Here is a 14,664-nt window from a genome sequence, read left to right as displayed (position 1 = left end):
ACTGACAAATTTTCAACTTGAGGGTCAGAAATCTACGGCTACAAAACCCAAAAAACTTGCACCCCCCCCCTAGAGGTTATTAAATTTAATAGACTTGTCGTGTGCGGGCATATCAAATAAAAATCCTTATAAATATCAACTCGATCCGACTTTTTTTCCTCGAAATTATAGCCAGTAAAATTTCTAACCTAAAAACTCGTATGGTTTTTTCAAATTTTAACTGTGCAGAAGTAAACTTTTTCAACTTTAACCCACTCAAAGTACCAATTAGATAAAATTTGTGATTTACAGAGTTGCTACTCGAAGGAATTGGTCCAGTATTAAAAAAGTTACAGTGTATACAGATAAAAAAAAAACCCACTGAATTAAAGGTGGTCAATAGATGCTAAATTCCTGTAGAGCGCATTAAAGAAAACGCTACTATATTATCTTCAGTGTCAATTGATACTGACCTCTTCTTTGGTAATTTCTTACTGTGTTGTTTGAAATGTGCTATTGGCTATTTTTTTTTTTTTTTTTTGATACTTTGATAAAGTAATAATTTAAAGAAAAACATTAGTTGCATTAAATATATATGTATTTTCTATATGAAAAAATTTAGAAAGCGTTTATATGTAATTAATAATATTAGTCTAAAAATAAATCTTAGTAGTGACAATCATTTATAAATAAGAAGCATCCATACAAATATCACGCTTTTTGTTGATACAGTGCATAGTATAAATTATAATAAAATGATTATAGATTTAATTAAATATTAAATTTAGTAAAATTATTAGTATGGATGGTTTTCATCGGATTTAAGATTATCAGTATATTTCGGTCGGCCGGCCATTTCCAACAATTTCATGTCCATGTAATCCGTATTCGTGGGTTTCTTTCTTTTTTTCTCGTCGCTTTCATCATTTATCTTTTCTTTTACACACCACACTTCTAGTGAACTAATGACAAAATCTTTTTCTTTCGTTGGCATTGAAAAATCTGCAAATGTTGAACACGAGACATTGCACTGGCCTTTGCCATATTCAGAATCCAACCAAAGACCCCAATAACCCATCTGTCCACCCATACCTAAACCATTAGGAAAAGTGTATTGGCCGTTATTCATGTACATAAAATTGTCGTTACGCCCACTTGCTACACAGCAATTGAAATTCGGAAGTAACGTAAATAAAAAACAACCAGAATCTCCATAAAATGATGGTTTCATGATCCACGATTGCGAAGCATAACCACCGAAAATATTACCATCAGTATCTTTTACAACAACAATTGTGCACCCTTGATCAATAATTGCTGCGATTAACGCTTGGAAACTCTCTCCGTGTGAACTAGATGAATATAATAAACGCCAGCTGTTTTGACAGTCTGATGGTAAATGTTTAACGATAAACATTATCCATCCGAAATCTAATATAGTTTTAAATGATTTATTGTATTTTTCATCAATACCAATAGCCGGAAATAAATTATTATTCTCCGGTACACCATAAAGGGTAGTGATTAGTATTCTATGCATTAATCCGTAGTAAGTTTCTTTTTGCAACCATGTGTCTATGCTTGAAGATATGGATTCGTTGGAAAATTCTAAACCTAATTGTGGTATTGCTCTTGATTTTGCATTAACCTGTACCCAGTGTTTATACTGATCGGTAGATTTTAAACAAATCATTAGTGATTCAGTCAAATCGATTGAATACTGTAGAACACTTGAATTTGAAAATATTTTCTTAACCAGACCATGGTAGTTTTCTTGGTACATTGCATTCAAAGCAAAAGATTGATATATATGCTCAATTTCTGATCTATCTGATTGGTTAGAAAGAAACCAAAGTCTTACGTGTTGTGCCATGTTTTCAGTCAACAAAGGTTGCCATTTGCTCAGTAAATTATCCACATGAACATGGTCGTTGAAGTTCATTAAATTATCAATAGCAACAGATTCTTCAGGACGTAACGGTGGCAAACGTGGATTCTTACTTTTTTTAGCTCCCATTTACAAATTTAATTTTTAACTTACCTAATGGATTATGCGATTAAGGAACGACAATTGTAGACGTCGTTAAGCAGAAATACGTTCTGTTAACTCAAATCTCTTGTTTATAGTGTTGACCATCAATTAAAATGTCGATAAACAGTTAATGGTATTTTTTATTATTACTATCTTTCAGTTTTAACACATGATCCTATTAAAGTAAATGTATCCTGTACAAATAATACAGCCATTATTTTTTGTTACAACATATTCACTTAAAAGTGTGCTTATAAAAAAACGCCAAAAATGTTCGAAGATTAAAAAAAATAAAATTAAAACTGTTGTCAGGCTGTCATTATTATTAGCCATAACAACATTTTCTAATGTATGTGACAAATTAAAGTGATCAAATAATGTAAAAATGTATTTTAAAAATCACATCCTCGTAGTTCACACAACAACCTGTTTAAAATTATTTTTGAAATTATTTTAATTACATTTATTTTCTCGATTCTTAATTTTTTGTAATAAATTACACGACCTTATAACTTTTTTCAATCAAAATGAAGTCACTTGTTTTATGTATTGAATGTTAACCTGTGCAACGGAGACACAAATGTACTAGGTATTGTTTTAATTATTTCACAATAAACTAATTCAGGATTAGAAAATAGAGAAACTAAATTATATTTGCTTTAAATTTTTAAGTATACGACTTATACCATATGTCATTATGGTCAAAATTATGGCTACTAAATAAGGTATTTTATAATATTTTTTATTAGTTTTATTGTTTTACATGATATATAATTGATAAATTTATATTCATAATCAGAGATATACATAAACAGATAAAAACAGTAGATAGCTGGAAAAGACAGATTATAAGTAAACTATAGTACCAATATAGTTACATGTTAATGGAGGCACTGGAAACCCCTGGCAGTGTTGCCAACCAAACCAACCAAACCTAACGTAAGTAAACCTAATACAAATATATTATTGTCAAGTTATAAGTGATAACAGGTTGCCAACTCATATAAGATAGTCTACCAGATAGAGCCAGTCTACCCTAACTTTCACTTAATGAGATATAGCTAATGATAACAGCTCGTATTATTGATTTCGTGGAGGTAAAACCACGATTATAAGGAGATAGTAAAACCGCGACAACGCCAACCTAACCTAACTTTCACGCGTTAAGATATGTTTTTTTATACATTTACCAAGAGCTTGAAGTATATCCTAAAGTAATTCTTATACTCAGAAAATATTTGATTACTCCTTTCTCTCTACTAGATGATTTTATTTAGGCAATTAAAATCAAATTTACATAATTACTGATTCTTTGGTCCCGGGTAGAAAGGGCTTAAGTCAATTTTACCAATTATTTTGCCAATTGAACCAAAAAAAATCAGCAAAATTTAAGCTTTAAATCTACGGAAAAAAAATGTTGTGAAAGAAAGCATTTTCTACCTGGGACTAAAGAATTAATTAATCATGCATCATAGTAAAACCCGTTGCACACCTTTTTAGGTACTTTCTTTCATACGCCGTGTATAAAATGCGCAGGTAATTAAAATTAGTTGAGAAATTAAAAAATTAAATTGATGACTTACCTATGTGAACAAAATATTATTAAAAGTGTAAACTTAGCCAAATACAACACAACCAATAGTACATATTTAGGTATAGATAATCCATTCAAATTGTTCTACATATGTTTAGATGCTAAAAATTGAAATAAGTGTAAACATAGAAAAATGGTACAGATTTCTACTTGAGTTGAGGTAAGAGATAAATGAATGGACAAAATAACAATTTACACTTTTGGATCTCAATGACGAAATTAATCAGCGTGAGCTAGTAGACGAATCATGAAAATATTGTGGTTTTTTGAAGAGTATCGATTTGGAAGATTACCTTTTAAACGTAAATATGTAACCAAATACACTTCAATGAGCTGCGGTAGTACTCACAATGGTTATGCGTATACATCTTCCTACAGTTTTAATAGAAATTCCACATCGAAAAAAATAAGAGTTGAATCTATCGTTAAACTATACGTTTTGTTGCCGTTAAGGTACCAACATTTAAATAAAATGGCACATTTTGTATATCAGGGTTCGAGCAACCTCCTTTCGCCGCCCGATCAACAACATTTAGGCACACTAGCTAGCATTATTACGATAAAGAGCCACCCTATAGGTTTCATTTTCTTAGATCCTGATAAAATGAGTCATCTACGTGTACGATGGGTTAGCTGATGGATTACCGAAGTAGTGTCCACTGTAGTTGCTAAGTACTTAATCTTGATACTTCAGCACATCCCGCCAGTGCTACTACCGTAACCGCTGCACCGATTTACTACTAGCCAATACCGCACGTAAATATGTTAATAATGTACCAAAAAGTTGGGAAATACGATCACACATATTTTAATAACAACAATGTATTACATAATTAAAGTAAAACGAAACAATAACATTTTTAAATACGAGAAAAACATAGAAATAATCGCACACAGTCGCCCGTCACGTCAGCAGTTTCAGTTTGAACACGAGATTTTTGAAACGATGACAAGTGTCGGTGTAAAGCCTTAACGCTTTTTTAAAGTATTCCGCGACATCTTCGTCTTGAGAACAAATGCCCATGTACAGGCCCAAAAAAACCATGGCCGACACAGATTCGGAAAGTCCGGGGTAGACTGGCTTCATGGCCGTCAATTCTATTAGCGCCGAACTACTGCGGCCAGCTACGGTTTGTTCGAGGAATCCCATTGTTGGCAGATCGGCAACGGCCAGCCCGGCGTGCACCGGTGACAATGGATCGGGGCCGCACACGTGTATCTTGTACTTGCTGTACAAAAACGGTCGCTCCATAAACGCCTGTTGACATTCGGGCGAACAAAACGCGAAAGACAAGTAAGAATAGGTGACCACATATTGCGGTAGACCGCGTTTGTACACTGGATTCCACAGGCAAGACAGCGCGCACACCACGCAGAACTCGGAAAACCGTTCGCATCTGATGGCCATGTTGTTGGCCAAGTCGGACGGCGTTACCTAATAACGATAATCATATTAAAACTTAAGCGAAACATTAAAACAGCTTTAAGACCAGAACTATAAGATATTAATATGATGGTTGTCAATGGTATCAAAAGGATGGACCGGATATAAATATGTAAAAGGAAGCCCGTAAAGTGATGATCATAGCCAAAAATATAACGAAAGCGAGACTCAGATTGTTTGGATATTCCCACTAACGTATTTAGTAGAGGCAATATCCGCCATGTAACAAAGAGAATCCTAAAATGGCAGGTAAAGGAAAATCATAAAAAGGCTAGATGGTTTACGTCGAGGATTACCTTCACAGGGAAAATATCAGGTTCGCGTGGCGTCAGTTTGACAAATCTTTCTGGATCCTTCATGAATTTCCGGTAGTGTTTGTCGCATGCCCAATAGTAATACATTTGATACTGGATCAAATTGGTCCTCAATGCTTTGGAGTCAGCTGGCCTGGACAAAAGGTTGTCTATCACCTTGCACACCGAACAGCTGTCCAGGTACAAGCTCATCTTTTGAGACCGTTCGCGTTTCGTGATCGGCAAGTTGGACAGACTGCAAACAGTGTTGTCGTACGTTCGTCTATGGTCAAGTATGAGCGAAATTCAATTTTAGAAAACGTACAAAACTAAAACTTATTTATCTATGAATGATTTTATATTACAAAAAAAAATCTATTATTTATTTTATAGCCTAGAGCAGCGGTTCCCCACTTTCTGGCCAGTGGTGCCCTTTTTTGGACTAAATTCAGCCGTGGTAACCTGCTGTGAATACCACGAGAGATATGAATAAAAAATTAACACTTTCACATTGATAATAACCAATTCAAATAATTTAATTGAACACCCACATTACATTAGGACACTGCAATGCGCAGTTTGGCAACCGCTATCTCAGAGATAATGTAAAAAAAAACTAAATAGGTTGAAAAGAAACTAGCCACAAACATATTGAAACGTTACCTAAGGTTTATATTACTTTTTCTATCTAATAATATTTTATACCAATATTTCTTATCTAAACAACACCGGTCAACCAATTTGTAAATTTGATTTGAGTCTGGGTTTTAGTCAAAATATTTTGATTTTAAATGTCAAGAAACATAAAAAAATATATAATTTGCTTCTTCAGACTTGTCTTTTGTGATTACGTGTGATCATTTTTTCAGGGTAATTATTTTTTTTTTGTATGATTATTGTAGCTCAGTAGTGCAATATAAAATTTTAACTTAATATTACTACTTCAATTCATTATATAATTTTTGTTGAAACAAGTGGAAAATTACTCATAAAATGTCAAATTTTAAGAAAGAAAGATAAAATAAAATCAGTTTTTTCGTTTAAATGAAATTAAATCATTAAATTATGTTTATCATAACTAAAAAATAATTCAAGCTTAATTTGTAACTTTTTCGTTAGCTTATATAGCTTTGTAAAAAAGTTGATCACATTCAAATTATTATTGCTGCATTTTAAAATTAAATTTTGAAAATTCAAGTTCATAGCGTTTATTGTAAGTCGTTTTTTTGACGAATAACTTCATTATTTTCAAACTAACCTTAAACAAATACATATACCCTACTGCCCAAACTACTAGGAAACGTAAATACAGTACTCTAAACCCAAAATCAAAACTCGTGTTGACTGGTGTGATCATTTAAATAATAACCACATATTATAATTTTTCGCTAAAGCGTGATAACGTTTCCATCTATTATCAATTATCAATTAACAATAATCATAGATATCTCTACTGTATCCGATTATCATATCAGATTTTTTTAAATATTTTATTTGGTTAAGAGTTATGACTTATCTGGTCGTATACCTTAATTAGTTATCAGTTATCTCTTATAAACTTAACTCTTTATATTTATATATAAATCGCTCTTATCTCTTCCAAGAGAAGCTCACCCTAGATCCAGAATAAACAAAAAGAAACTGTATAATTTTTAAACGGCCTCTTATGGGACGTGATAAAATCATATCCGACATCTTAAATATGATCGATAAATGGGCAGTGCTGATAGGTGTAGGGAAATTCTAATTTTTCGTTCATTCTGGCTAATCTGTTCACTTGACAAACGCGGAAAATGGTGACGACATTGTTGTCTGGGTACGATATTTAATAAATGAACAGTGTAGCCATAAGTCACAGAAAAATTAAAATCAAGGAAATAGCTGAATTCTTGTACCACTGGCTAAACCTCAATATGTCTGACCGTTTTTTTGTAAAGTTCTAAGGGACGGCGCCCACCAAAGTAACTCGTGACATATGTTATGATGAGTAAATGATAAGTGACAAAACATTCTCACTAAAATGACGTGATTTTTAGTCATATGATACATAAACCTATTTTTGCCTACTACTTAATTTCACCTGTTCCTTTAACTTCTTGGCTTATACTTTCCCAAGCTTGATTATGTATTGTTCTATTTGAATAGTCTGACTGGCGATGGTTATACAAACATTGACGACCCTCAACGAGTCCAACAAAATTAATATTAAACTCGGGATCGTCTTTTATAGTTTTAATTTACTTATTTAATAGTATAATGTTCGAATGTTATTTAAAAAAAATACACAGTATTGTTTCCAGAATTTTTTTTGGATTGTTATTAACAATTGTTGCGCTAGGAATGTGAAACGGCCCAAAACCTAGTTAAAACGACTAACACATACAAATTAACTATATAATAATAAATAATATATTAATAGCAAACCAAACAACGGCTTCTGATTGGTCGACTACTGACGGTGCCGCAGTCATCAGCTGAAGAACGAGCAACCGTCAGCAACCGAGCAACAATCAGACGACGACGCGAAAAAACGACCGAAGCCAACAACGACCGCTGTGCCTTCGAGGGATGTACCATCGGGTCATGGACCACGGAAGACCGTGACATATGACAAAAAGTAGTGCATGCGTTACTATTTTTTATGACAAGCAACGTACAAATAACACGTGATCTAACATGTTAGGTCGGTGGGCGCGATTATATGATTTTTCAATTTAACTTTAAATAAAATTACCTGAGTGACTTGTTACAATCAAATCACTTGTCATATCACATGTCATGTTACTAATCACGTTACTTTGGTGGGCGCCGTCCCTAATATTTCCATCTGTTTGTTCTATGCCTAGATCCCCATCCATCTTTCTTATCTCATATCAGCTTCCAGCACACAAAATGTATGTTAACAGTTATAATCTGCTGTACAGACTATAAATATTATCGCTTAAAAAATTATTCGAAAATTAACGTCAAACTTTGCCTGTGATATTCTTGCAGAGCTTCCAAGCATCGCATTGTCTCGGTTTCGATTTGTTCTAATCCACCATCCACTCGGGTTTCGTTGCCATATGTGTCGGCTATCCAAGAATAGCCGACGAAAGCGGCTTTCCATGCGTCGTACTTTCCCCTTAACGACGCTTCTGTCACCCTAATTCCAGGCTTGTGATTGGCTAGACACCGCCGGTACGAACGGTTTAGGACGAATATCTTATGTAGAATAATGCCGGATTTGTTGAGCAGTTCGAACTGCTTTTCGGTAATCGGAAATCCGTCGATCACGAACCCTCGAATGTTGGCCCGAGTTGTCTGCATGGCAAATTTCACGACTTCTATTAGCGCCGAGTCTTCTAACGTGTCACCCCGCAATAGCATGCGCTGCGTCCGTTTGACGTCCTCAACCCAGTGGTATGATTTCAAGTAAGTCTTGACGGCCTCTTCGATACGGATCAATTGGAATCCAAACTTGGCGCACAGACGACGGGCATAGTACGTCTTACCACTTTTCGGAGGTCCGACTATCGCCATTCTCAGTGCTACGCAAGGCGGAACCGAACAAGTCTGCAACAGATACTTGAGAGGACACTGACCGAACTTCTCGCGGTTGTCAGGTCCGCTCAGATAATAGACGTACTTGCGATGGACTACCGGTCGTAAGTGCCCGTCCAAATAATCCGTATAGAACCACTGTACGTTATCATTTTTTTCGTACAAACGGACCGGACACCAGCGACCGAACCGGCTCAAATACACTTCGCCGTTGCACAGCATTCGCTCAGCTAACTCGAAATCCACGTCGAACACGTTTTCGAAAACGTTTGAGTTACTCACTAAAACGCTGTCCAGCTTATTTATAATTTCATCGATTGGATCGTCCGCCTTCGCCGTAATCCAAGGAATATACGTTTCTTTGGCGAAACGATGCATGTCTGAAAACTCGTTGGACTCGGTTTCAAGATACCGTTGGACCATCTTATCCGTGGGTGGGTTAAATTCGTCGACGAACGATGTGGTCAATATGAAATTCTGCTTCGGCACTTTGGCGCAGATTATTTTATCGATGTGATCCAAAATCGTGAAATCTTCTATTCGGATCAAGTCTTCCACCGTCAAACTGTAATTGATGATAATTTTTTTCTGCCTTAACGTCATCTCCTGAATTCTAGCCGTAAAGTTAGACTCTGACGATGTGATCGGGGCTTTCTCATTTTTCTTGGCCAGTTGATCGCACACGAATTCCGTGGCGCCATGCCCTTTTATCACTTCTCCCGCAATTGCTATGATGACGTGTTCGATGCGCGATTTCACGGTGTCGTTGTCGTCGTTGTTCATGTATTCGTTTAGCTGGGTTTTAAAAAGTTTGGATTTGGCTTGCGAATATTTCCATCTGGCGGCGGCGTCCTTTTCGATGATTTTTTCAAATACCGCAGCTTGGTAGGATAACCAATTTTCCGCGACCTTATCTTTGGTTTCTATGTGATGCGCATCTAAGTCTCGTGTCACGTTGACTATGACGTCAGGCGTTACTTCATTGTCTTTCAAGTACATGAGTTCCATCGTGTTGCGAGGATAGTTTATGTAGCAAATGCTTTCGTCGATTTGATAGAACACCGAGTTTATTTTCTGCCAATCGGTGTCGCTCAAGTACGCGCTCTTCAAATCCATATACTTTCTGATTTTATTTACGTTGTCTGTCAGAGTCGGGTTGCCTTTGATCAAATATTTGTCCATGATTTTTCGCAACGTGGGTTCTTCAAACATCTCACCGAGCATCGGCATGCCTTTAGGTACAATTTTTCGTTTGAATACCGAATAAAACTCCACCACGCTCATGTCAAAGTGCTTTGTTATTTCGTCAACCACGTTTGTCGTTTTCAGGCCAAACGGCAAGAGTAAGGATATTTTTGGTTTAGGAAACTTGTCTAGATGACTAGAAAACGATGCATACTTGCGAGGGTTCAATATAAACTGATGTAATGCTTCATCAGAGCTCATATAATAGTATCTGTTTTGGTAAATTGCTCTGTATTTTTTCAATCCTACAACGAATTTACCTTTAACGAGTTGGACCGGGCAGTAAATGGAAGTATCTCCGTTGTATTGCATGATTTCAGGCCTCGATTTTGCCTTATCCAATACAGGGGCCGGAATGGCGCGGTTCGACAAAAATCTAAAAGAATATTATTATACTATTTAGCTACTATCTAAAAATTAGTGTTGTTAAATAACTAGCTCCGAATAAACGAGTTCGTGGAATTAGTTATTCGTTTTGGACAACAAATTATATAATTTGTTCATAAACTATAATAAACAAGATAGTTTTTTTTAATCGAATAAAAACGAGAAGATTTGGTCTTACTGATAAGATGTGATTTTTTTTATGAAGCTAAAAACATATTCATGCATTACCATGTTTTGCTTTAGTTCATTTTCTAACGAGTAAACGAAGGTATAAATCTTTTTTTGAACGAAAAAGAAAACTAATTCCTTTTTTTTATAAAAGGAACGTTAAAAACCCTGTTAAAAATAGATGTACTATTTATCAGATGTAATGTTGTGTACCTCTTAACGTTGTACAAAGTGTCTTCGATCAAATGTTTAAACACGTCTAATTCCTTGTCGGCAGATTTGACATGGACAACGCTAAAATCCTTGTACCGTCTGCCTTCGTCCGAAACTTCAGACGTGAAACAATACCACTTTTTGAGGTAGTCCGCTGTATATTGATTTAACCGTTCTATTATTTCGGGCATGATTGCTGCCATAATAGCGTCGTGGCTTAGGTTGTTGTATTCATTAGATATCTCGTTTTCGTGTATGTTTTCATAACGCGAATTTTTGAGTTCATATTCTTCGTAATAATAGTTTTCATTTTCTTCTTCTTCGATATAACTGGCGTTGTCTTCGATACTGGTGACGAATTGCGAGTACGGTTTTCGGTCGGGCAAAGTGGCGTCGTAAACCGGACCATTCTTAACACCTTCGAAAATTGTCCAATGAGTGATCTCCATTTTCCTACTCGTCGATTCGTCGATCATCAAAAATTTATGCAACGGGTCAATATCGTTGAAAAACATTATCTGGCTGGGATAAAATTCAGCCGTTTTTAACTTGTCAATAAACGACGATTCCATTGGGGCATTAATCATAATCCAATTACGGTATTGTTCTCTTCTCGCACGCAAATCGTTGGCCAGATAAGTAATTATGTCGAATCGAGTAACTTTATTTTCTTTTAAATAGTTTTCCCTGAACTCTCGGCGCCTATCCGGAGGCATAAGTGGGAAATATTTTTGCAACCTTTCTGGTTCGTTGTGTGCTTGAATGCATGCATCTAAATCATCGATAAAATCCATTCCGTACGATTCAAACATGGTTCGAAGTTGAAACAAGTCGTTATCATAGTTGCACTTAGAATATGAGTCTAGAAGCATAAAAAAAAATACAAATGTAGACATAATTTCAAATTTTCAATTTTTGACTAGAATAATACGTTATATTAGACGAGTATTTCCTAATGAATTTTGTCCACACTAGTCTAGAAGTAATAAGGTAAGTTCAAGAAACTAGAATTAGAGGATTTTAGTTAGGCTACGAAAAATTAGGTTACAAACCGATAGGCATGGATTGAAGTTCCTAAATAATTTTTAAATGATACGGACGTTGGGATAAACTTCTCCTGGCACCTGGGATAAAAAATTTTGATTTCAACTATAAATTTAGGATTACAAAAATGTACAAACTAATAACAATAATTTTGCATTACAAATTTAACTGTGTAATGCCAAGCTAAGTGACTTAGCTTGGTATTAACATGAAAAATTTTCATGTTAATACCACTTTAGACAGTTATTAAAAAATTACCGTCTTCTGAAAGACATTCTTCCCCTTCAGTTCGTTGTTCAATTAACAATTCGGCCTCATCAGCCGCCTCATGCAAATCTTCATTGTCGGTCGTATCGAAATTCAATTTTATCCATTTGCCGATAGCCATTTGCATTATCTCGACACCTTTTATTCGGTTGGATTTTATTCTTAGCTCTTCGCTAATGGATTTTATCATAGAATTGACGATGTAGAAAATGTACTGCTTCTGTAACGTTTCTTCCGACGTTTCTGTAATTTGCTTCACGTCGATGAGTTTATATTTGAAAAACTTGCAAGCCCCCCTGGCCGCGGGGCCCGCTAATGCTTCCGGGCCATAAAATATGGCTTTTATGGACATACACGGTCTTGGGATTTCAAGGAACTGCCGTGGAAATTTTTGAAATAATTTAACTTCGTCGATGCCCGCAAAATAATACAGTTTTCCCATGTACTCAATGGTGTAACGTTTATTTCCCTTTACCAGAAAACCGTTGCTATAGTTGACCGGACACAGAACACCGTATTCGGACATTTTACGCAAACTTTCTTCATTTTCATCCTCTTTGATGTTTACATTATCTATTCCTTCGTCGTACTCGTAAAGCATTTCTAAACTGTCTTCTGCTCTGGTCCTCATCCCATACGAAAGTGATTCTGCGTCGGCTTCGTATTCAAATCGATCCATTGCACTACTTCCCGAAATCGAAGCGTCTTCCTTAAAAATAAATTTCGGAATTGGAGTCCGTTGAAGGGGCAGAGTCAGCAATTTCGCCTTGACCGTTTCGAATATAACTTCAACGGGTAGCCTTCCATCCATAGTTATCACGAACTGTTGGTCAAAACGTTTAATGGCATCCTCGATGACTTCAAGTAAGAATTTTTGGTAAATATGTATGTCCATCCGGGATTTGTGTGAAAATAAATTGTTCCACATGATATCTTTGCCGTAATTGAGGTCGGTGTCTCCAATAGAAAATCGATTTTCCCTGAAACATCTACGTTCAATTAATTTCAATTCCATTTCCTCATGATATGTGGCTATATCGTCATTAGGAAAACTCAAATAGATCAAAACGTCCGGTGGGTTGAAGAAAAACAAAGAATCCATCTGCGATTTAGGATTTAGTTCCGAATCGAACCTAAAACATAAATTACACATTATATATTTAAACATTTGTCCTTGATATAATTCAAACTGTTTTTTAATTTTATCAATTAATTCTTATCAGTTATTCAGAAATTATCGTTACCTTTATCTCCACCGTCCCATACCCACCCCGGCTCATTCCCTTATCATACTACCATTCCATCCCCTCTTCCGTCAATCGTAAAATTATCTTTTGCCAACATGTAGTGTACCCTAATTCTTATTTACATTATAACGTAGTGTATGGGATTCACTATAATATGTGCTTACAATAAGCTATATTAAATGCTGAACAATAGCTTTTGTTATATTTGTCTGTGTAATGGACCCCGAATATTTTATACCGAAAAATCATGCAAAGGCATGCGGAGAAGCCAGGATGTGCCCAGCAAATTACTTGGGAAATCCAGTCAGCACGTAGCCACGTTCGATGACGACTGGACTGTTAATTCCCAACACGTCGAACAGATCGGAACGCACGTTGATTATTTCGCCTCTTCGCAATGCTCCGTTTTTTTCAGGGTCCAGTTGGACTCGGCCGTTCAGGCCGTTGGCTATGGACAAATGCACGCACCCCCAGTAAGCGGACAACATGCCTGCCAGCTTTTCTTCTTGCAGCCTGGACTTTCCCAGGATAGCGAAAGACACGGGCTTTCTTTGCATGGCCACGGCGTCGGCGTCTTCACAGGAATACGAATCCGCGTACTCGTCCGTTGGCCTGTACCTTGTCGTTATCGGCAACTGGTAGTTCATGTCCACGTCCAAATGACGGTTCCAATGCGCCTTTTCAGTTAGTCCATAGAAAAACGCGGCCCGGGGAAACCAATTGGATTGCCGCGATTTTGTTTTTACCTCCTGCGCTGACCATTTGTACAACTTCGGTGGTTCCACGTTGACACACGTTGTCGGGTCCTGCGAAAAGAAGAACCCCACGTGAGTTTCCTACGCGTAATCGGCTATATCGAAAAAACCGAGGGTTGTCAAAAACATGCGTCCGTGGCAGAGACGGTACTGATTAGTGATTCAGACTATGCTGAAAGTATTTAAATCTTGGATACCGGTATTTTCGGTAAACTTGGTAATAGTCATAGAGTAAAAATATATAGAGCTGCAACTCATATAATGTTCAATACTGAGAAATGATGTTGTCGAGAAGACACACTGAACTCAATATGTTAACATGTATATATTTTATGGCTGGGAGTCAATACAAAAATCTGTGCATGACGCTAGCGTTACCGTAGAAGATATGTAAGTGGGGCGCGATCTAGCGGTTGTTTTTTGAATGAAAGAACCGATAAGCAATTATTAGAT

At 36.2% G+C, this 14,664-nt stretch overlaps 2 protein-coding genes across 2 annotated transcripts; both read right to left on the bottom strand.

Moving 5' to 3' along the window:
* Window positions 1–775: 775 nt before the first annotated feature.
* Window positions 776–1,996, bottom strand: LOC126839766 (MTOR-associated protein MEAK7-like). Its single transcript, XM_050575173.1, has one exon. The coding sequence runs from the start codon at window positions 1,994–1,996 to the stop codon at window positions 776–778; it is 1,221 nt and encodes a 406-aa protein (XP_050431130.1).
* Window positions 1,997–4,509: 2,513 nt separating this feature from the next.
* On the bottom strand, window positions 4,510–13,311 carry LOC126839765 (adenylate kinase 9-like). Its single transcript, XM_050575172.1, has 5 exons — window positions 12,201–13,311; window positions 10,899–11,760; window positions 8,320–10,506; window positions 5,346–5,625; window positions 4,510–5,040 (listed from the first exon to the last, which is right to left on the bottom strand). Exons 1-5 carry the CDS (start codon window positions 13,309–13,311, stop codon window positions 4,510–4,512), a joined length of 4,971 nt encoding a protein of 1,656 aa, XP_050431129.1.
* Between the last annotated feature and the right edge of the window lie 1,353 nt (window positions 13,312–14,664).

Source organism: Adelges cooleyi, unplaced genomic scaffold (genome assembly GCF_023614345.1).
Source record: "Adelges cooleyi isolate 19-005CV unplaced genomic scaffold, UGA_ACOO_1.1 ACOO_flye_CR_arks_rails_tigmint_CR_PRNA_307, whole genome shotgun sequence".
In the NCBI taxonomy this organism is placed as follows: domain Eukaryota; kingdom Metazoa; phylum Arthropoda; class Insecta; order Hemiptera; family Adelgidae; genus Adelges; species Adelges cooleyi.
This window is presented reverse-complemented; position numbering and strand designations above follow the sequence as displayed.

Bases quoted from the DNA above. Each gene is read 5' to 3' on its own strand.
- LOC126839765 (XM_050575172.1), bottom strand. From the start codon at position 13,311: ATGGATTCTTTGTTTTTCTTCAACCCACCGGACGTTTTGATCTATTTG. The intron at 11,761-12,200 runs GTAATTTTTTAA...TTATGCTTCTAG, and splicing joins AGAATGTCTTTCAGAAGACG to ACTCATATTCTAAGTGCAAC. The intron at 10,507-10,898 runs GTACACAACATT...ATATTCTTTTAG, and splicing joins ACTTTGTACAACGTTAAGAG to ATTTTTGTCGAACCGCGCCA.
- LOC126839766 (XM_050575173.1), bottom strand. From the start codon at position 1,996: ATGGGAGCTAAAAAAAGTAAGAATCCACGTTTGCCACCGTTACGTCCT.